Source organism: Vombatus ursinus, unplaced genomic scaffold (genome assembly GCF_900497805.2).
Source record: "Vombatus ursinus unplaced genomic scaffold, bare-nosed wombat genome assembly UNPS02014840.1, whole genome shotgun sequence".
Classification (NCBI taxonomy): domain Eukaryota; kingdom Metazoa; phylum Chordata; class Mammalia; order Diprotodontia; family Vombatidae; genus Vombatus; species Vombatus ursinus.
Genome location: NW_020954618.1, coordinates 367513 through 389955, shown reverse-complemented (window position 1 = coordinate 389955; position 22443 = coordinate 367513). Strand labels below are relative to the sequence as shown.

The 22443-nt window shown below is 42.7% G+C and overlaps 1 protein-coding gene across 2 annotated transcripts in view; it reads right to left on the bottom strand.

Moving 5' to 3' along the window:
- ITPRID1 (ITPR interacting domain containing 1) overlaps positions 1–12156 on the bottom strand; it is a 108823-nt gene extending 96667 nt beyond the window's left edge. Inside the window, exons 1-3 of one of the 2 annotated variants that reach the window (XM_027840216.1) lie at positions 11989–12156; positions 10570–10618; positions 9459–9502 (exon numbers count right to left, since the gene is read on the bottom strand). In XM_027840216.1, coding sequence (XP_027696017.1) covers positions 9459–9502; positions 10570–10618; positions 11989–12142 — 247 coding nt within the window. In that variant the 5' untranslated portion in view covers positions 12143–12156. Of the gene's footprint in view, positions 1–9458; positions 9503–10569; positions 10619–10794; positions 10855–11988 lie in introns of those variants that run through there. The other variant, XR_003567126.1, reaches the window with a different exon arrangement.
- Positions 12157–22443: the final 10287 nt, after the last annotated feature.

Sequence of the window (22443 nt, the reverse complement as noted above, 5' to 3'; positions counted from 1 at the left end):
TTCCAGCTCTGAATGTGGGGGCTGCCTTTAGATGACACCCCTGTGACATAGCATGATATCTCATCCCACACAATCTCCAGGCCACAGCAGTTACAGACTCCATCCTGGGCTGGATGAATCACTGGCTGTTTGACCTAGTGTGGCATTTCTTATGCTCTATTGATAATTATCTGGTGAAAAGCAGATCATGGGCCAATAGTAAAATGGCAGGCTTGATTTTTTAGGTTAAGTATGAGTCAAAGGAAGACTGGGGTCAGACCTGAGAGATGCAGTGGAGAGCCATATACAGGGCGCTGGACTTGGAGTCAGGAAGGCCTGGGTTCAAATCCCACCCCAGACACTTGCTAGCTGTGTGACTCTGGGCAAGTCACAACTTCTTTGCCCCTTAGTTTCCTCCTTAGTCTATAAAACGAGGGAATTGGATTTGTCTCCCAGGCCCCTTCTGGCTCTATATTTGTGGTCCTCTGCACTCTGATCTCCTGACCCTTGGCTCACATCTGATTTTTCAAGGTTTCTGAGGGCATGCTGAGTGTGTAAGAGACTTGTGATTTGGCTTGAACACATGAGCCAGAGGTCAGAGTAGAAGAGAATTGAGAATGAACACATAAACTAGAAAAAAGATGTAAGTGACTTTGAAAGCCATTGATCTCTTCTTTCTTCCTGCATTCTTGTTTTGGTGGGAGACAGTGAGGCGCAGCTCTAGAGGCCTGGACTTGGAGTGTAGAAGCCCCAGATTCGAATCTTGCCTTAGCCACTTTCTGTATGATCCTGGCTAACTCACTTACATTCTCTGTATCTTAATTGCCTCCTATGTAATAAAGGGTGCCCACCTTTCAGGCTAGCCATGCGGATGAAATGAGAGCAGCTATAACAAATGCTTTGGGAACCTTGAAGCGGTACGTACGCAGGAGCTGTTACTATTATTGGCAGCAGCAACAGAGGCTTAGTTTCTGCTCCTGCTAAAATAACCCACACATTCTGGGTATTTCCAAAGAGAAAAACATTGTCCTCTAAGACTCTACCAGGAATTTGGCTTGTCATTGCAGCAATCAATTAATTGACAGGCGTTTAATAGGCAACTCCTACATGCAAGGCACTATTCTCAGGCTCTGGGGAACCAAAGGCCAAAGTAAAATGTTTCTGACCCTCAGAGAGCTCACAGTTAAGTAAGGAGGCAACATCGTCACTGATGGGTATTGATTTTCTACCAGCAATGGGGGAGGTCAAGGGAGTATCTGATGTGATCCTAAGTGATTCTAAGAGACACAGGTACAGAAACATCAAGTGGGGGATGGAGTTCCATGGGTGGAGAGTGGTCAGAAAACCAGTTTGGCTGAAATGTGGAGTGTGTGAGAGGTAATGAGTGATGTGTAATAAGAATTCAAAGCTCAGTTGGGCAGAGCTTGTGAAGGGCCATAAATGCCAAAGAGAGGAGTCTGGTTTTGATCATAGAGGCAATAGAGATTTATAGGAGCTAAACAAGTAAGTGACGTAGAGCAGCTAGGTGGCACAGTAGGTAGAGCACAGGGCCTGAAGTCAGGAAGACCTGAGTTCAAAGCCAGCCTCAGATAATTACTGTGCGACCCTGGGCAAGTCACTTAACCCTATTTGCCTCAGTTTCCTTATCCATAAAATGAGCTGGAGAAGGAAATGGCAAACCATTCAAGTATCTGCCAAGAAAGCCCAAATGGGGTCATGAAGAGTTGGATACAGCTGAAAATGACTGAACAACAACAACAACAAAAGTGATAAGGTGAGACCTGGTCTTAAAGAAAAGCACTTTGGCATGTGTGTGGAAAATGGGTTAGAATAGAAAGGAATTTGAGGCAAGGAGGCCGATTAGGTGGATGAAGTCCAGGTGAGAGATGCTGAGAGCCTGCACCAAGATGGTGACTCTCTGAGTGGAGAGAAGAGATAGGAGAGATACTAGGAGGTAAGAAAAGCAAGATTTAGCCATGCATTGGGTGTGAGGGAATGCAATCTAGTCTGGGAGCCTAGATGACTGGGAGAAGGAGGTTGCCCTCCACAGGAAGTGAAGTTTGGAGGAGGGGAAGTTTGGACCAGAAGGGTGAGTTCAGATGGAAAGATCCACTATACAGCTGGTGATGGAGGGACTCCCTGCTATTGTCTCCTAACCATAGGGGTGCTCCAGGGTTTTGTATCTTTCCTCTTTATTCTCTCTCTGTCTCTCTCTCTCATACATTTATTTCTTTATTCCATCAGCTTCTATGGGTTCAATCATCACCTCCATAAGATGACTTCCAAATCTCTATGGTTGGCTATAATCTCAATTTACACACACACACACACACACACACACACACACACACACACAGGTGCAGGACACTTCCACTTGGGTTTTCCGTAGGCTCCCAAACCCAATAGTACAAAACCAAACTCTTTCTCTCCTACTCAAGCCCATTCCTCCTTCAGATTCCTCCTTTCTGCTCAGGGCACTGCCATCCTTCCAGTAATCCATGCTGGCAACCTCAGAGCCATCTTTGACTCCTCTCTTTGCCTCACCCAATCAGTCACCAAGTTTTGTGATTTTTATGCTTGTGTCCTTTTCTTTCTCCCCACTCCCACAGTCATCCCCCTAGCTCAAACCTTCATTACTGACCTGACATGTGGCAATAGCCTTTTGATTGATCCCCAGGCTTCTGGTCTTTTCCCTCTCTAATCTGTCCTTCACACAGCACCAAACAATCTTCCTCCAACACAGGTCAGACTGCGACACTCTCATTCTCATGATTTTTCAAACCAACCTGATAGACACGAACTTCTCATTTAAGACCTTCACGATCAGGCCCCAGCCTCCTCTCGTAGTTCCCTATTATGATCAAATATACACTCCTCTTTATGGCATTTAAAGCTCTTTGCCACCTGGCCCAAACTGCCCTTTGATATCATTACCTATCCTTCTCCTTTACAAACTGTCCGGCCAAACTGGTCTTACTGTTCCTCATACATGATGCTCCATCTCCCATCATCACCCTTTGGCACTGACTGTTCCCCATGCCTCAGACTCACTCCCTCCTGATGACTGCCTCTTAGATGCTTAGTTTCCTTCAAGAGCCAGAAATCCCTCCTTGATTTACCCAGAAAATGCAAGAAAAATCACTCCCCTGCCCCGAAAAATGACATTGAATCTACTTATGTATAACTCCCATCTGCTGCCTCCTAGAGTACAACGTAAGCCTTTTGAGGGCAGGGATGGTTTTGCAGCTTTCCTTGTATCCCCAAGGCCTAGCACGATGCCAGGCACCTATCAGGCCAAAATGCATTGCTGCTTGATTGGTTTGTAGTATTTTCCATCCCAGCCAAACAGACCTACTCGTTGCCCCTTATGTCTCACCTCCATTCTTCTGCCCAGGCTGTCCCAGAAGCCTGAGTTTTCTGACCTCTTGGGAGCTGGCTCCCATAGGAACACTTTCCTGTGATCTCTGTCTGCTAATCTCCTGCCTCCTCAAGTTAAGTTGTGTCGTTTATGTCTAGATCATGTATCCCCCAATAAAATGTAAGCTCCTTCAGAGCAGGGCCCATTGTCAATTGTGTCTGTTCCCCAAGCTTTTGACAGAGTAAACACTTAACAAATGCTTCTTGAGCGAATTGTTGAATCCTGTCCTCTTTTCGCCTATTTTATGGTTCAAACTATGACAACCTCAGTGTCTGTGGCCTGTGTGACCTTGTCACAGCTGCCTTGAGCCTTAGTTTCCTCATCTGCAAAATGGGGGCGTTGGATGAGATGTTCTCTAAAGTCCCATCTAATTCTATGTTTTTCATCCTATGAGCTTACTGGACATTTTCTCCTCCCTGGCTTCACAGACCACACTCTCCTTTTTCTTCTTTCTTCCTTCTGATCCTTCTCTTTCACCTTTGCTTGGTTCTCATCTTTTTTCTTTCTCTTTAATGCTGGCTTTCATCAAAAATCTACCCTTGGCCTTTCTTTCTTTACTCTCCCTTTCCTCCCCTTCCCTCAGACCACTGTGACCTCCAACTCTCTCCCCTTAATTCTGCTCCTCCTCCTAACTTTCTTCTTTCTCTCTTTGATCCCATCAGATCATAGATTTTGAGATGGAAGAGACTGTATCAAGTCCTAAGAAATTGCCTAAGCAGTTTGCTAAGCTAGTGCCAAAGGTGGGATTGAAACCCACTCTTGTTGACCTCAAGCCCATCACTGTATCCACCAGAACACATCCCCTCTTCACGTGCACTGTTTTAAATCAATAGGAGTAGAATGGACAGAGCTGGCCCAGAAAGCAGGAGAACCTAGGTTAGGTGTCACCTCTGAGAAATACTGACTGTACATCTTTGGTCAAGTCACTTAACCTCTCCCTGCTCTGGGCAGCTCTCTAAGATTATAAGTTGCAGATAATGTACCAAGTTGCATTGGAAGGAATTTCCTCATGTTGGGGATTCTGGCACCATTGAAATCACAGCTCTAATCCCTTTCTCTCTGGTAAATAAATAACCCAGTGGGTAACTTACCTTGCTACTAGAATGTGGGTAGGGACCATGGAAGAGTCAAACATTTGTTGTGTATGTTCCAGCGAACCTGCCTTCTGCTTATGGGTTAGACTAAATGGCTATTCCAATCCTTAAATTCAGTGATTCTGGGTCACCATTGTATTTCCTCCTGCCCCCAATGCCTAGTACAGTGGTTTACACCTTGAGGCACATGTTACACATTTAATTATTCTGCTCATGTCTCTCTCTCTCTCTCTCTCACACACACACACACACACACACACACGCACAGCAACCTTCCCCCTAGCAATGGTCATGTGAGCAGGTTACTTAACCAGGAACTCAGAGCAACAAGACACTTCATGAACTTGACTTGTCCCATTGCCATTTCTGGGCAAAAATGCCAACTCCAGATCCCCCTTCACCCACTTTCATCTCTTTCCATCCTCCCTACTGTTAAGCTGCCTTCTACCATCTGAAACGGCAGACAGTGAACTTCACCCTGCAAGATGTATTCTTGGAGAAGATGTCGTTAGAGATACAGAAGGCCCTCATTAGCACCTTCATTGGCTTAGAAAACATTTTTAATTTCGGTTTCCATAAGCATTTCTGACTGATTCATGGAAGACATTTGGTTCTTTGGAATATATTCCAACAAAGGAGTCAGATTACATTTTTTACAAGCCTTGACAAGAATAGCACTTTAGCAGTTTCCAGGGCATTTAACTACTGCATGGCCAGGTTCCTTAGATGAGCATAGTCAGTCTTCAGTCTTATTGCGTAGTCAGTGAACAGGGTGGACAGATCATAGAGTGATTCCAATTTAGAGCTGGTGCCGGTCTGATCCCACAAACGTTGGAGCCTAATACACTCCCTATCAACCAGGTTTTAAATCCTGAAGTCATCTTTGCCTCATTCCTCATCTTTATTTAATATGTAAGGGAACGCCAATGAAAATCAGTGGAAGGAACTCAAGATGTTTTGCCTAGAGAAGAGAAAACTGAAGGTAGAATGGAGAGGGCATGATGGCTGGCTCAGGTTTTTGAAGGCTTATCATACGGACTGAGGATTAGATTTTATTTTATTACTTTGTTCCCAGTCAGAAGGAATAGGAACAATAGATGGCAGTTGCAGAGGGTCAGGATTAGACTTAATATCAAGAAAAGTTTCCTAACCATGAGAAGTATTCCAAAGTGCAATGGGTTTTGGGAGATGATAAGTCCACCCATGTTGGAGATCTTCAACAAGATCCTGGATTGCTACCTCTCAGGATATGTTGGAGTAGGGATGCTTTAGAGGGGTTAGGTTGGACAAGATAGCTGAAAAGGTTCCAGCCCAACTCAAAAAGTATAGTTCTATGATATGCGTTCGTTCAAGTCCTCGGAATTTTTTCTTTCAATAAACGTCATATTCATCTGTTCTCCATTCTCACTGCAACCACACTTGTCCAGCCCTTTATCTTTTCTATCTGGTTATTCCAATAGCCATGCAGCAAGCTATCTCTCCCTCATCTTTCTCTCCCCCAAACTAGCTTGGGCCCAATCTTCACATTACTTTTCTTGATCCAAAATTTGGATCCTGTAGCTTCTCTGCTCAAAGCCAACCCTGCCTTCCTGCCATAAAGATAACCTGGTACCATGCAAAGTATATAAAGCTTGGGCTTTGAGTCCCAACTCCACCACTTTTTAGCTACGTAACCATGGGCAGTTTCAATTTCCTCATCTGGGTACCTTCCGCACGGAGTCTTTGCAAACTTGCAAGTGCCACACATGTGGTAGCTATTAGGATTAGCCTCCCTTCCTCCTCTGTAAAATGAGGGGCACCTCCAAAATGAGGGTGCTTGCACCTCTAGCTCACAGAGTGGTGAGAGGAAAGACCTTGGCATACTATCTGACTTTAGACTTGGTTCCATCTGCCTTGTGGCCAGACCCTGAGGCACAAGGGATCTTTCCCCAAACTCCTGTGAGAGTTGTCTCCCCCTGTTTGAATGGGAGCTCTTTGAGAGCAGGGATGCCTGTTTGTCTCCCCAGCACTTAGCACAGTACTTTGCTCATTTTTTCGTTCAGTCATTCAGTTGTGTCCAACTCCTCATGACACCATAGACCATAGCACGCCAACACAATCTATGGGATTTTCTTGGCAAAGATCTTGGAGTGGTTTGCCGTTTACTCCTCCAGTGGATTGAGATAAATAGACTTTAAGTGACTGGCCCAAGGTCACACAGCTAGTAAGTGTCTGAGGTCAGATTTGAACTTCCTGACTCCAGGTCCACTGCTGCATCCACTGGGCCACCTAGCCGTCTCCTAAGTAAGTGTTTAATAAATACTGTTAAATTAATTCATTTATTTGTTCCTTAATTCATTGATTTATTCATTCAAGTTGGAGAAGCTTCATCCCAACCCTCATATCCAATCACATGCAAAGTCTTGTCAACTCTACATTGACTATTTCTAACCCGGCCCCTTTCTACTTATAAGGCTGCCACTCTAATTCCTCACTCTAGTATAGTGGAATGAAATGATAGACCACTGCTTCTGGGATATCACATTGGCATTTGTGTGGAGGATGGAATGGAGTGGGCCATGTCTTTATTCCCCCTCACCTGGACTACTGTAATAGCCTCCTAATTGATCATCCTACATTCAGTCTACCCCTGGTACTTGAGTGGTAAAATCAACACGCTGTGGTAAGACAAGAGTCTTTGTTGCTCCCACCAGCCCTGAGTCTTTACTATTCCTCTGCCAAAGTTTTGTCATCTGTGAAATGAGAATAATGATGCCTCCACAAAAAAAAAACATAACTTCATGGGGTTATTGTAAGGATAAATGATAGAGCTGGGTGTGCTCTGGAAAGTTAAAGGTGCCATCTATGTAAAGGTAAGAGAGACATTATATTATCAGTTAAAAAAAGACAAATGATACTGTATATTTTATAATTCCAAGTCATACTGAAACTGAGTCATGACATAAACCAAAGTTTATTTCCCTAATACCTGCCTATGTCCTACCTGTTTAATTTGGGTAGATAAAATGTTCCTCTTGCCAAAAAGAAAGAAATCTGACGCATCTAACTTACAGGGAATCAAAGAGTATTAGAATCTCTGAGCTGGAAGGGGCTTGGTGGCCATTTAGTCTAAGTAGGGTTTTGTTCAGTCTTTTCAGTCATGCCTGACTCTCTGTGACCCCATTTGGGGTTTTCTTAGCAAAGATACTGGAGTGGTTTGCCATTTTCTTCTCCAGCTCATTTCACAGATGAAAAAACTGAGTCAAATGGAGTTGTGACTTGCCCAGGGTCACCCAGCTAGGAAGTGTCTGAGGCTAGATTTGTTTTTTGTTTTTTTTAGGTAATTGGGGTTAAGTGACTTGCCCAGGGTCACACAGCTAATAAGTATCAAGTGTTTGGTCTGAGGCCGGATTTGAACTCAGGTCCTCCTGACTTCAGGGCCGGTGCTCTATCCATTGTGCCACCTAGTTGCCCCACGAGGCTAGATTTGAACTCAGGAAATGAGTCTTCTTTATTTCAGGCCCAGCATTCTATCCACTGTGCCACCTAGTCTATGTATACACAAATAAAACTACTCTGGAAAGAGATTTCTTAAAGGTATTAATCCTCCTAGCACTATCACCACTCACAGCACCTAAGCAAATGGGTGACATTGGATCATATCACCTTAGATTTAAAACTGGAAGGGATTTTGAGGCCACTGAGTCCCCCTTTCTCCTTTTACAAATGAAGAAACTGAGGCCCAGAGAAAGGAAGTGACTTGTCCAAGGTCACAGAGCTAAGAAGTGGCTGAGGCAGTCTTCCTGACTCCAAGCCTGGTAGTACTCTACCCACTGTGCCAACTAGCTAGAATAGGAGAAAAAAATATTATCTTGAAGTTCTTATGTTTTTGGCTAGTCACAGGATCCAGAGATGGAAAATATCTTGAAAATGATCTGGTCCTCCCCACTCAATTTAAAGCTAAGGAGACTGAGGTCCAGAATAGTGAAATAAACTGGTCACAGTCCTAAAGTTAGTACTTTCCAGAAGTGTACTCCCTCCAATGACTCCAAGTCAGTGTGGCTTCCAGTGGTATGATAAGTAATTACTACATTGGAAGTAAACAGCAGCAGGAGTGGAGACAAGAAAGAAGAACAAATTCATTCAGGGTATGATCTCTGGAGGAAGAGCAGGTAGACTGGGGGCTTTTGAAGTTTATTAACTATTGAAGGCAAAGAAATGCCCCTTGGATGAGGTCACCACTGCTGTGGCATGGGAGCACAGAAAACAAGGGAGAAGCACCCCAAGATGATGTTCCTAGCACTCTCTAAGTTTTCTGCCCTGGAGCCAAGCCCCGCTGTCTCACCTTTCTTACCCTTTTGGTTCATTCCATTGTGTACGATTCCAGATATAGAGCTGGGGGGCACATTATAGGTTGTTTAGTAACCCCCTCATGTAACAAATAAGGTACTGAAATCAAGAGAGATTTGGCAGCTAGGTAGCTCAGTGGATAGAGCGCTGCATCTGGAGTCAGAAAGATCTAAGTTCAAATCCAGCTGCAGGCACTTACTAGATGAGTGATCCTGGGTAAGGCACTTGACCTCAATTTCTTCAGCTTTCAAAACAGGGATGATATCTACCTTCTACGGTTGTTGTGAGGATCAAATGAGGTAATATTTGTAGTGCACTTTGCAAACCTTAAAAGTACTCTATAAATGCTAGATTATCATCAATATTAACATTGCAAGTTACTTGCCTAAGGTCACACATGTAAGTAAGAAGCAGAGGTAATATTTGAACTCAGTTCCTCTGAGTCCACATCCAGTATAACTTCTACTATACTAAATTGCCTTAAATGAGATTATTGTCAAATCCCTATGCAGCTCCAGTTTTCAATGAAATCTTGCTTTTTTCTTTAAAGATCGGCTGACAAAGGCATCTAGCACAGCCCCCTCCCCTACCTATACACTCACCTCTGCCCCCCCCCAACAAGGTTTCTCTCAGCTTACCTGTTTGGTTGATGGCTTGCTGCCAGTTTTCACGTGCAGTGATACTGTCAACAAATACAACAATTGGAAGTCAAAAGAGGAATTGAAATAAATGACACCCAATGTATTTTTAGCTAGGCAGACAACATGATGACAAGTCCACATGTGGACTTCTTTCAGAGCGAATTTTCAGGATCCCAAATCATGTCAGCAGAGACAAAATTCATCATTTCTATTTTGAACCACACTTAATTCACTGCTTAAGCTCTGATGTTAAACAATCATAGTGTAGTAATTTATAAATCGCTGAAAAATTCTTCCCCCTCCCACCCCGCCCCCAACTCTGACTTCACAGTGCAAATTAAGAACTAGCTGAGATCCGACAGTGTGGTGTGGTGCTTTAGAGGCAGAGGCAACAGCATCAGTGGCATCAACTCACTTGCACTTTATTCTCTTAGAGAGTTACCTAGAGTGCCCTAGGGATTTGAGGCAATTCTGTGAGAGATTCTGTGACTTCCTAAGATCACACAGTTCATATGGAGGACAGGCAAAACTTGAACCCAGGCCTTCCTGACTTCAAGACCAGCCCTCCATCTACTGTGCCCCACTGCCTCTATGTTTCACATTCTGTGATCAAGGGCTATAGTGGCATAACCCAATAAGCCCAATAAGGTTAAGAACCTGAGCTCCTTGACCCTTTTAAGATAGACGTATAGATAGACAGATAGATAGATAGATAGATAGATAGATAGATAGATAGATAGACAACTGTTTTTCAATATAATCGGTTTCCTTTATAATTCTATGTATTTTATTGTTTAAAAAATACTTCAAGAATGGGGACTCTAGGTTCAATCACTAGATTGCCAAAGGGATCCATGACACACAAAAAGAGATTAAGAACCCCTGCACTCGGGAGAATGGGATTATATTGAGGGTGTATAAATAAGTCAAGTCTCTCTAAAGGCAACTCAGGTTTAAACCTGAAACAACTAGTTTCTCCACTGAGCCCCACTCCCAATTCACACCAATGTGGAAAGAGGGGTTTGATGGGGGTGGGACTGAATATCCTTAACTCCCAATCATAGAAGACCCCAATGTATCCACAGCAAGTATAGAAAGAAACACTTACAAGAAACCAGAGTCCAACCACTGCCGTATGCTTTCTTGTCTAGAATTCTCTAGAAAGGAGAAAAAAATGAACAAAACAGTTAGCCTCCAATACCAGAAAGAGCAAAGCTGAGAGTTTTCCCCATCCTTGAGCCCTTTGGCAACAGCCGTATTTTTATTCTCTTTCCAACATATTTCATCTTATTTTTCTATAAACATATTAAATATTTCCCCCCAATACCCAAACCTTCACGTTTGCTGGAGCCAACCTTTCCCGGGAACGGAATGCAAACTGGCAAAGGGAGGCATGTGTCTTGCAGAGGAAAAAAAAGTTCTAAAATAAATAAATAAATAAAGCAGGGCATGGATCCTGAAATCAAGGAGGAAGTTCTAATTCATTTCAGATTACCTGGCAACAGCACAAAGATAGAAAAAGCATAAGGGCCTTTTGTCTTTTGCCTTTGCAATATCAATTGCAGTCCTCACCTTCCCCACCCTGGGCCTCTGCCTACATCATCAGGACATTTACTTAAGGCACCTTGCCAGCAGTGTTTATTTGCAAGCCACTCTGTGCCAGACTCTCAGTCCCATTTGCATTTACTCCAGGGACAAAAGGTGAACAGCTCAGCTGCCTGGTGATTCCAAAACCTGCAGTGACACCCCGGACGTCAAGTTAGGTCTCTCATTCAGAAGGAAGCTCACCCTAGCTCCAGCTAATGAACAGGTGGCCCAAAGGATAGGGTTGGGTAAGGAGAACCTCTCCCATTCAATATTTGTCTCTGCCCTGGTTGTCTACCAGCTGCTGAATTGGTTTGCTAAGGCTCCCTCCTGCCAAATGCTACTTGCTTTCACTCCTTGTGAGGGGTGGTGAAAGACTGTCAGACTGGAGAGGATCCTGCCCGTCTCCCAAGGAGGTATTGGGAGTGGGCTGATTTAAGCAGAAACCCCCAAATGTCTGTTCCTTGTACAGAAAAGAAGACGTAGTATATTATTGCTGTCATCAACTTTTCTGTGAGTGTCTATGGTGTGCCTGCTATTGCATTAAGAACTCTGTCATCTTCTCCCTGTGTGACCTCGTGCAAGGCAGTTAAGCTCTGCAGACTTCTGTTTACTCAGCTATAAAGTGAAAGGGGGCTAGATTGCCACCAGTGTCCCTTCTGGCTCCGCATCTATGACTCTGGGATCCTAGAAATCTGGAAGAGGCATTCAGAGTCCCACTCAGAGGGGATGTTCTGCTCACTGCCCCATCTCAGCACCTGGAGCCTTAAACACCCACCTTTTTACAATGTAGGCATGGTTCCAGTAAGGTGGATTCCTTCTGGAGCAGTAGAGAAAAATCACCCCCAAAAACCTTACTGCCAATGCCAGCAAAGGAAATTGGGAAGATCTGGCACCATCTTATTTGCCCCCCAATTCCAGCCGTCTCAGGGCCAGTGCTTACCTATTTCTGGGATGGGAGAATTCTGGCTTTTCTCCTTGGGGGGAGGGGGCTGCTGCTCATCGAGAGGAAGCCAAGCACTCTTAGTGGAGAGCAGAATCTCTCTCTTCTTTTCCAGGCTGTGGGACATCCTGAGGCCACTGGATTCTTTTGCCATCTTAGGGGAGTAAAAAGGCCAACTCACAATAATTGGAACACTGAAGCAAATAAACCAACCATCACAGGGAGCCAACTTTGAGGACTTTCTGGGGCTGCAGGGAGCACACAGAGTCCTTGCCCACAAAGGAACCAATCCAGCTTTGCCAGCTTACCCTGCCCACCTGGCAGCCAGGCTCTCAGAAGAAAAGACAGTAATCCAGCCTTAAGCTAGCAAACAAGGCAGGAGCTGGACAGCAGGCCCCTGCCTGGGAGCCACCACGGCCAAGCTTCAGAGCTCACGCCAGGGTGGAGGCATGACGGGTCACATTAAAGAGGCCAGCCTGGCCATGATCTATGTATTTTTGAAATCAGTGGTTGAATGGAAGCAGTGACAGAGTGATGAGAGTGTTAGAGACTTTAGGGACTGTGGGAGTTATGGTGGGTGCCAGGGCGAGGCAGAGGGGGCAGCCTACTTTACTTTCATTGCTCTTATCCTCCCAGGTCTGCAAAGGCCTTTCTTCCCAATAACCCTGTGACGGAGGTGGTGAAAGTACTTAAACCCCACATTTTATAGATGTAGAAACCGAGGCTCCAGAAGCGAAGTGAATTGCCCATGGATGCCCAACTGGTGCCAGAGACAGGATTTTAACCTGGGAATCCTCACTTCACATTCTTTGTTCATCTGACTAAAGCTGGCTTCTCCCTCCCCCACCCTCTGTGATATGGCATGCCATGCTTTCTAGCCTACAGATCACTCTTAGAACCATCTCACAGGTGATGTCTTACCTCATCGGTGAGGTGGGAAAGACACATGATTATTGTCAATTCCCAGATGAAAAAACTGATAAGGCCCTGAATAGATAAATAAATTACCTGGTCAAGGTCATGTTACTTTTTATAATAATATTAGCTAGCATTTATATTGTATTTTAAATTTTTCTTTTTTTCCTTTTTTTTTTTTAGGCAATTGGGGTTAAGTGACTTGCCCAGGGTCACACAGCTAGTAAGTGTCAAGTGTTTGGTCTGAGGCTGGATTTGAACTCAGGTCCTCCTGACTTCAGGGACGGTGCTCTATCCACTGCGCCACCTAGCTGCTCCCTTATTTTAAATTTTTCAAAGCCCTTTCCATACACTGTCTCACTTGATCACCACAACAACCCTAAGATGTAGATGTTATTGCTATCCCCATTTTTAGATGAGAAAACTGAGGCCATCAGTCACATACCTAGTAAGTATTTGAGATAGGATTTGAACTCAGTATTTCCTGACTCCTAATCTAATGCTCTCATCAACTGTACCACCCAGCTGTCTGTGATGCCTGGACCAAAATCCTGAGAGGCAACCAAGTGTACTGGAGAGAATGTTGGGCTCCGAGGCAAGACTATCTGAGTTCAAATCAAGCAACAAACATTTCCTAAGCGTGTTCTGTTTGCTGGGCACTGGGCTAGGCACTGGCAATACAAAGACAAGTGACCTGATACCTGGCCTCAGGGATCTTCCATCCTAACAGGGAGACAGTATGACAAGATGAATGTATACCCACAAAAGACACAAAATGAATACCAGGCAGCTGGGGAAGGGCACTAGCAGCAGGCAGGACTTTTTCTGAAGAAGGTAGCACCAGCTGAGTCTTGAAGGAAACCCAAGCGGAATTTCAAGAGACAGAAGCAAGGAACCAATCCCACCTCTGACACTAGCTGTATTATGTGGGCAAGTCACTTAACATCTTTCATCCTCAGTTTCCTCCTCTGTCAAATGGGGATAATCATAGTACTAACCTCATAGGATCATTGTGGGGAACAGGTAATAGCAGGTATATAAAGTATTCTGCAAAACTTTAAGATGTTATACAAATGTGAGATGATATTGTTAACTCCTCCAGCCCTGCTCTACCAGCATACCTACTCTGCCCCTAGATTGCAGTGACCTTGGCCAAATCACTTTGTACTCATTTTTACAGATTTTTTCCCATTGGCAAAATGAGGTTTTTGGAAGACCAGATTTGCAGATCTGGAATTAGATGAGTTTATAGTCATCAAAAATGCTTTTATTAGTTGATCTGTGTAGTGGACCCTAGTTTGATTCTTGGGAGAACTAGATCACGGGGTTTAATTCATGCATAAATCATTAACCCTCACTCTGCTCTGTGGCCACAGACCACTCATTAGCTAGAATGTGAAAGAAAGAGCCCTGGGTTTGGAGTCAGAGATCTGGACGCCATTTCTGGCCCTGGTACTTACTTCCCTGTGTGAATTCAGTTGGTCTTGAATGAACTCCCTTAGAGCTATTCGATCCATATATGTATAGAAGGAGGTCTTCAACTCATTTCATAGAATCTTTTGTGGGGAAAATGGGAGGTTATGGAAGGATGTAGAAATGAACTATACAGGAAAGGAAGCAAATGTCTAGATGAGGGAATTAGAGCTGGACAGAACCAAAGAAACCAAAGAGCCCCAGGGGGATGAAGCACTGGCCTGAGGTCACACTAATAGTCAGCTAACAAAGCTAAAGAGTGGCACTGAGCTCTAGGCTTGGAAGTGGCTATGAACAACTAGAGAGAACCAGTATAGAGCCCAGTGTGAAGTAAGGATGGTGGACTTCAGCAGATGGTCTCTGTCCAGGGTCCTTATGTCTCTAACCTTGGGCAGAGGAGCTGCAACACAGAGCACAGAGGCCTGTTGTTCCACTAAGACATGCTGAGCAAATGTCCCCAAAGAGGACAACAGTATCCATTACACTACAACAAAATGTTTATGTTTGTAATTAATCCTAATAGCATACGTAAATGCCCAGTGCATAGTAGATGCTTAATAAAAGAATGCTGACTTGACCAGTGATAATTTGCGTGAGTGTAGCATACTACAGTTTTTAAATGACCCTTTTGATCTTCACAAGGATGAGCAAGGAGTATCATTCTCCATTTGGAGATAAAAGGATTCAAAAGTTACGGTATTGTAGGAACTCAGGATCTGAGTTCATACCCTGGCTCTGCAATTTACTCCCTGGGCCAAGTTACTTCACCACTCTGGGCCATTTCCCCCAGTTGCAAATGAAGGGCATTGAGTTAGCTGCCCTCTATGGTCCCTTGGCACTCTAAACTTTAGTCCAAAGGCCTCTCAGGAGAGATTACAGATCTAGAAGCGCAAAGCACCTTAGAGACCATCTAGGCCAACCCCCTCATTTAAGAGAAGGAAACTGGACCCAGGGAGACAAGGTTACATAGTCTAAGGCTACAGAATTTATAAGTGGCAGAAGCCAGATTTCAACTCCACTTCTCTGACCCTAAATGCAGAGCACCCTAACTTTTGTGGTACCTTTCAACTCTAAGTTCAGGATCCTGCTTACACAAGTTTGTCGTAAAGGATCGAATGTGTTATAAACTCAGCTCCTCTGATGGCAAACCCAACATTTTTGCCACTTTGCCACCATGACTTCCAAGAAATATCATCCCCATTTTATGAATGAGGAAACTGAGGGGCAGTGAAGCGATAGGAGTTGTCCAAAACTGTGAAGCCCAGGTTTCTTTGCAATATACTCAGTTTTGAAAGTCTTTATTGTAACAAGAAAGAAAGGGGAGATTTTGTTTAAGTTACAGAGCAGGGAGAGGGCAGAAGGCAGGTGCATGGGCAGTTCCCAGCAGCCCTTTTGCCTTCTCCACTCTTAGTTCTGAGCAATAGGCACCCTGCCCTGGCCCGCCCTTCTCTTTCCCACTTTTTTTCCTTTCTGCTCAGCAGTAACTCTATCCGGCCACACAATGGGCATTGGCCCAGTGCCAGCATTTCACAGCCACTGAGAATGTGTTCTCTGTTTGATCTGTTTTATTTGCCCATAAACCAGGAACCAGGCCTGCCAACCAAAGCTGGAAGCCTTGCTGAAGCAAAAGGCCTAGGACACACTGGAGAGGAAAGAAAGATTCTTTTGTTCTCTCTCTTTTACTGGCCTTTGCTCTGGGGAGGAAGTCAGCCTCCTGGAGACCAGGTTTACTGCTTTTTTTTTTTTACCTCAGTTTACCTGGCCTCCTGGTGGTCCAACATGAGACTCCTGTGAAGGAAAGGCAAGGTGAAAACCATGGAGAACTTCATCCAGAGGATTATGAATTTCCAGCTGGAAGGGATCTCAAGGGCCTGCAACTCTGACCTCCCCAAGGTCACACATCAGATCATAGACTTAGGGAAGAAAGGGACATTAGAGATCACCAGTTTGAACCCTTTTACAGCTAATCATAATTAATAATAATAACTATACTAACAAGGATTGTAATATAGCACTTTAAAGTATGCTGAGAACATTATAAACACCATTTCGTTTAAGCCTCACAACAAACCAGTAAGTTTCAACAGGTCTCATTTAATCATTTTACGGGTGAGAAAACTGAGGTTCAGAAAGGTTAAATGAATTGCCAAGGATCACACAGATAGAAATAACAATAATATAGTACCTGGAGCTTTGCACATGTTTTCTTTTTTGATCCTCACAATAACTCTGAGAGAGAGGTACTATTATTGTCTCCATTTTACAAATGAGGAAACTGAGGCAGACATCTATTAAGTGATTTACCCACGGTCACAGTTAGCAAGTAACTGAGAACAGATTTGAACCCAGGTCTTCCTGACCCCAAGGCCAGCATTTTCTTTGTTAAGTCACTGTGCCTTTATCTATCCTAAGGATGTAGAGTTCTTCATTTGCATCAAGGGCTAAGTTGGGATGCGGTAGCTTCAGCGTTTTCATGGTTTCCCTAATTCTTCTCTTTGCTCACATTCTTTCCTTGAGTGAGAATGCACCAATCTTTTCTCTGTGTCCAACAAACTCCACTTATACTTCAAAGTCAAAACAAAATTAGAATCTCCTTCAAGACTTAGCTCCAATCCTACCTTCTTCAAGAGACTTTGCCAGTCCATCAAGCTGCTACTCCTTTTCCTCTGAGATTACATCCTAGCTATACTATTTGCATCTTATATGGATCCAGTCACTATGCATCCTCCATTGAAATGTGAGCTCCCTGATAACAGGAATGGTTTCTGCCTTTCTTTGTACCCTTAGAACTTAGCACAGTGCCTGACCCAGAGTAAGCACTTAATAAATGCTAATTGATTGGCAGCTGGAAAGGACCCTGGTGGCCAAGTGAACCAACCTCTATTTGAAAAAGGCTCCATTATAGGATATGCCTGGTAAGTGCTCTCCCAGCTTCTGATTGAAGACTTCCAATGATAGGGAGACCAGCCACCTCTTAATGCAGCCTGATCACTTCCAATCAGAGTTGCTCCTCAGGCAGATCTCCTCGCCAGGAAGTTATTCTGACATCAGGCGCACCTTTGCCTCTTTGCGTCTTTGTCTCACTCACTGCTGGTTCTGCTCTCTGGAGCTGAGCAGAATAAGTCTGATTATTCAGCTCTTATCTCTTTCTCTGAAACCTCCCCAGGCCACTCAATTTTTCAAGGAAGAAACTGAGATCAGAGAGATTAAATGTCACACAGCCCAAGGCTAAATAACCAGTTAGTGGCAGTCTGGATTTGAACCAAGGTTCTCTGACTCTAAAGCCAAAGGTTCTGTGGCCCCTTTCAGCTCCAAATTCCAGATCCCTCATACAGGTTTGTTGTAAAGAATCAAATGTGTTATGTTCTCAGCTCCTCCGATGGCACAGCCAGAAACTTTCTCACTTTGCCACTGTGATTTCTAAGAAATATCATCTCCATCTTATGAATAAGGAAACTGAGGAGCAGTGAAGTGATATGAGTTGTCCATAAATCCACAAGCAGTAAACTGTGAAGCCCAGGTTTCTCTGCAATACACTCAGCAGAGTGGAGAGGTTATTGGGAAGTGGCCAGAACATTTTTAAAAAATCAGTATTTTTTTAAATTACATTTGAGGAAGATGATTTAAATATGTAATAATGAATAAATGAATGTGAATGCAAGAGACTCCAATACTACATTGCTGTAATATACATGGGCAATAGGGTTCATACAGTTTAAAGATGAGATCTAATTCATCGGAATTATGGAAATATGGGATAAACAATTATAAAACCTTACCCAGATAAGCACCCATCAAGGACACACAATTTTTGGAAGGGGGTTAAGGAAATCAAGGGTTGGAGGCAGACGATGAGGAAACAAGCCCAGTTCTGCTGCCACACCCACTACTCAAGGCCCCCTACATATTCTGCACAGTTTGCTCTGTGAGTCCACGAAGCAAAAGCAGACCCTTGGAAAATAAGCTGCTCTGCCAACAGGCTGGTCCAGAGGAACAAGCCTTCTGTGTGGATTTCCTCTGTAGGTGGCTGCCTCTGACTGTGAAATCTGCAAAGCACCACCCCACCTGGCACTGAAAACCAGCTCTAGTCCTAAAATGAAACACAGCACTGCTGGCCTTTGAGTTTTCATGCTGTGCTGGGGAGACTGGCTTTATCAAGAGCAAGAGCAGGCTACATGTAGACTCCTAGAATCTGAGACTTGAATGAGGAATGAGACTGGAAGCTATATCTGAGACCGGTGTGGGGCTAGGTTCCCACCTGAACCCTAGCTCCCATCTATTTTGGTATCTTGCTTCTTAAGCAGCTAGGTGGTGTAGTGGATAGAGAGTTGGACTTAGACTTAGAAAGACCTGAGTTCAAATCCTACTTCAGACACTTTCTGCTTATGTAATCCTGGGTAAGTCACTTAACAGCCTCAGTTTCCTTCCCATCTATAAAATGAGGACAATTATAGCATCTACCTTATATGATTGCATTGAGGATCAAATGAGATAACATATGTGAAGCTCACTGAGAACCTTCAAGTACTATATGAATGCCAGTTCTTATTAATATTATCCCACATTAAACTCCTCCTATTCCAATATCTTTAAGTTTTCACTTCTTCCTGTCCACCTTTTCCCTCCCTTAAACCATGCTCTTGTCTCTTTCATCTTGAAAGAAAAACTTAGTGTGACACTGGAACTTGGATTTTACTGGAATGTCCCACTCATTACCCGTACTACCCATTTTTCTCCTTCCACCTTCATTTTCTCAAACTATATTTGTTGCATCTAAAAAAATTCACCAGATTTGGCAGTACTGATTGGGAAATCCAAGGGGGAAAAAATCACAGTGAATTATTTTTCAACCCAGGTCAGCATAGAGAGATAGAGAGATCTGTGGACACCTGGGACCAGGTCTAGTCATGAATAACCGTATGGCGGATTCTAGCGCAGGGAGAGGCAATGCACCAAAGCAAGAAGTCTCAAGTCTCAAATCCAGAACAGAGGCATCTCATCATTTGCAAAGCATAGAAATAGGTGCCGACTGCCAGCTCCGTTGGTCACAACCCAGTTCCAGGTCACATGTTCAGGACTGAATGAGGAAGGGACTTAGGCTTAAGGGTGGCATTCTAGGGAGGTAAGGAGTGTTTATGGGATCTAGGCTGTTTACCAAGCAAAGGGCAAGTTTAGAAGCAAACAGAAGATTTGTGGCTTTGATGCCAGAAGCAGAGCTGGGTTTCAGTTCCTTTCATATTCCCAGCCCAGTCTGAAACCTACAAAAGAACAACAAGGGCAGGAATCCCAGACGAAAGGGGAGCCTAAAATTCTCTCGTCCTGAATGAGCCAAGTTTTCTAGATAGTTGGTAGTGGCTGAGTGCGGCAGCAGTCTACTGGATTTCCAAATGGGGCAAACTCACAGATGCATTGCTGAGACCAAACCCAAGTCAAGAACTTATGGAGCTCAGAGGAAAATGGCCTGGATCAAAACACTTTGGAAGCGCTGAAAGTTTTCTCAGGCCCACAGTCTCAACTATCCCTGAGATCTTGGAATAATACAACATTCAATATCCCATAAAAGCAGCAAAAGAACCAGCCTAGACATTCCCTTCAGAAGCACACAGAGCCTGGCCCTAAAACATAGTCTGAAGTCAAGAAATAGGCAAGAATAAGAAAACGAACAAACAAAAAGAATCCTATCATTAGAAGCTATTATGGCGACAGAGACACTGAAGACACAAACCTAAACTCAAAAAATCTATAAGCAAACTATCAAAGAAAAATATGGTTTGAACATAAGTTCAACTAGAATTCCTGCAAGAAATCAAGCATTTTTAATAACTTAAAATGTTATTATAAACGAAATGGGAATGCTAGAGGAAAATGGGAAAAGAAAAGAGGTTTTTCAAAGAAAGAGTTTGAAAGGAAATTAAAAGTTTGGCACATAAGGTACAAAATCTTTCCCCAGAAACGAATTCTCTGAAAAATTAAATGGACAAATTAAAACTATTACCCTATGGGACAATAATAAATCTTAATACAAAGTCAAAAGCCTGAAAAAATAGAAGAAAATGTGAAATATCGCATCAGAAAACCAACTAACCTGGAAAATAAATTGAGGAGAAATCATTTAAGAATTATTGGACTGTTACTTAAGAATTATTTAACCATTTAAGAATTATTGAAAGCCAAGGCTAAAAAGAGTCTAGACATCATATTTCAAGAAATTGTAAAAGAAAACTTCCCAAATCTCTGGAACCAAAGGGCATAAAGGAGGTAAAAAGAATCTTCCAGTTACCTCCTGAAAAAAAAAAAAAACCCAAGAAGAAAATTCTCAGGAACATAATAGCCAAAATCTAGAGCTTCCAGGTCAAATAAAAAAAATATTCATTCAACAATAAGGAAAGAATTTAAGTACTGATGAGTCATAGATACAATCCTACACAGTTTGGTAGCCACCATTATAACGGAGCAAAGAGCTTGGGCTATTGTATTACAAAAGACAAAGAATGTAAACTTACAATAAAAACAATGTATCCAACAAAACTGTGTATAATCCCAGTAGCAGGTGGGGGTGAGGGGAGATTGGCCTTTGCAGAGGTGTTAAACTCAAAGCTTGGCAGACCATGTGAAGCCCGGTAGAGTGCCTCCAGATGTAATTGGGAAACATTTAACAAAATAAATAAAATAAATAAATAAATTTATAAAATAAAATAAATAAATAAAAATAAATAAATAAATAAATAAATGGTATCTTATCTTCTTTATTACTTTTTTTCCAGATTTGAATCATCTTTGAATTTTATGACCCTGGCCATAAGTTATCATAAGACCATAAGACCATCAAAGTCCATAAGACCCTTCATCCGAGTCACTCATTGAAAAATATTGGCTAGCACAGGATCAGGGATGAATTCCATGGATACTCCATAAGACATAGTTACCCAGACATAAAAACCACTTTTCTTCCTTAAATGAAAGAACGAAAAAGAAATAATTTACTTAACACTTATTCTGTTCAAAGCACTATGCTTTGAATAAATAAAATAAATAAATAAATTAATTAATTAATTAAAATAAATAAAAATGCAACATAGATATTGTTAATTTTTTTTGTTTTCTAAGTCAATATACAGCCTACAGGGATACAGCCTTCTATTTGAGCTTGATACTATTGAGGAAAAGGATTTTCAGACATTCCTCATGAAAATACTAGAGCTACAAAGAAACTTTGATGTACAAACACAGGAGTTAAGAGAAACATAAAAAAAAGTAGACATGAATGAAATGAACACTCATAAGAGATGAAACAAAGTTGAAGTGTTTACGTTTTAAAATAGGGAGATGACACAAGTGTTCCCTCAGAACCCTATCAGGATTAGGGATCATAGAAGGAATCTTATTAGACAGAGGGCCTGTGAGTAGTTCTGTTGTGTTCGTATTGTCTTAAAAGAATGAAAAAGGTGGGAGCAAGAGAAAGTAAATATTTTTATTGAAAAAAATAAAATTTGATTAAAAAAAGAAATGAGAGGAGTAGGAGAATAATTTTAGACTAGCAAAGATAGAACAGAAATTATTAACATGATTGACCATGAAGATTATGTGAGAAGATCATTTTTTTAAAAAAAGCAATCATTAAACCATCAAAAGGAAATTAATCCCTAAATAGGTACAATGAGAGATGTTTCCATGTACTAATGGCTGACCTTGACCTTGGAGACAGGGTGGTTTGTTCTATAGGAGCACAGTCAAAAACTGGGGCAAAGGGAAATTCATCAGCCTTGAGGTAAAAGTCTGGGAGACATAGAGAAAGACGTAGGAATGACTGGTTTGGCATATACCTTTACCTTCTAGGGCGCCAAGTGGGCACTATGAAACTAGTACAAAAAAATTCTAAATTGAAGGGGAAAAAAAAACACCCATCAAAATTTTGGTTCCTTCAATCAATCATGATGAAAGTTTTGCTTAAAAATATCTACCCATTATTCAAGTCACTAAGCCTATTTCCTCATCTGTGGAGTGGGGGTGGGGTGGGGTTTGAATATTCCCAGATATGAGCCATTCTCTCCTCTGACTCCACCACCA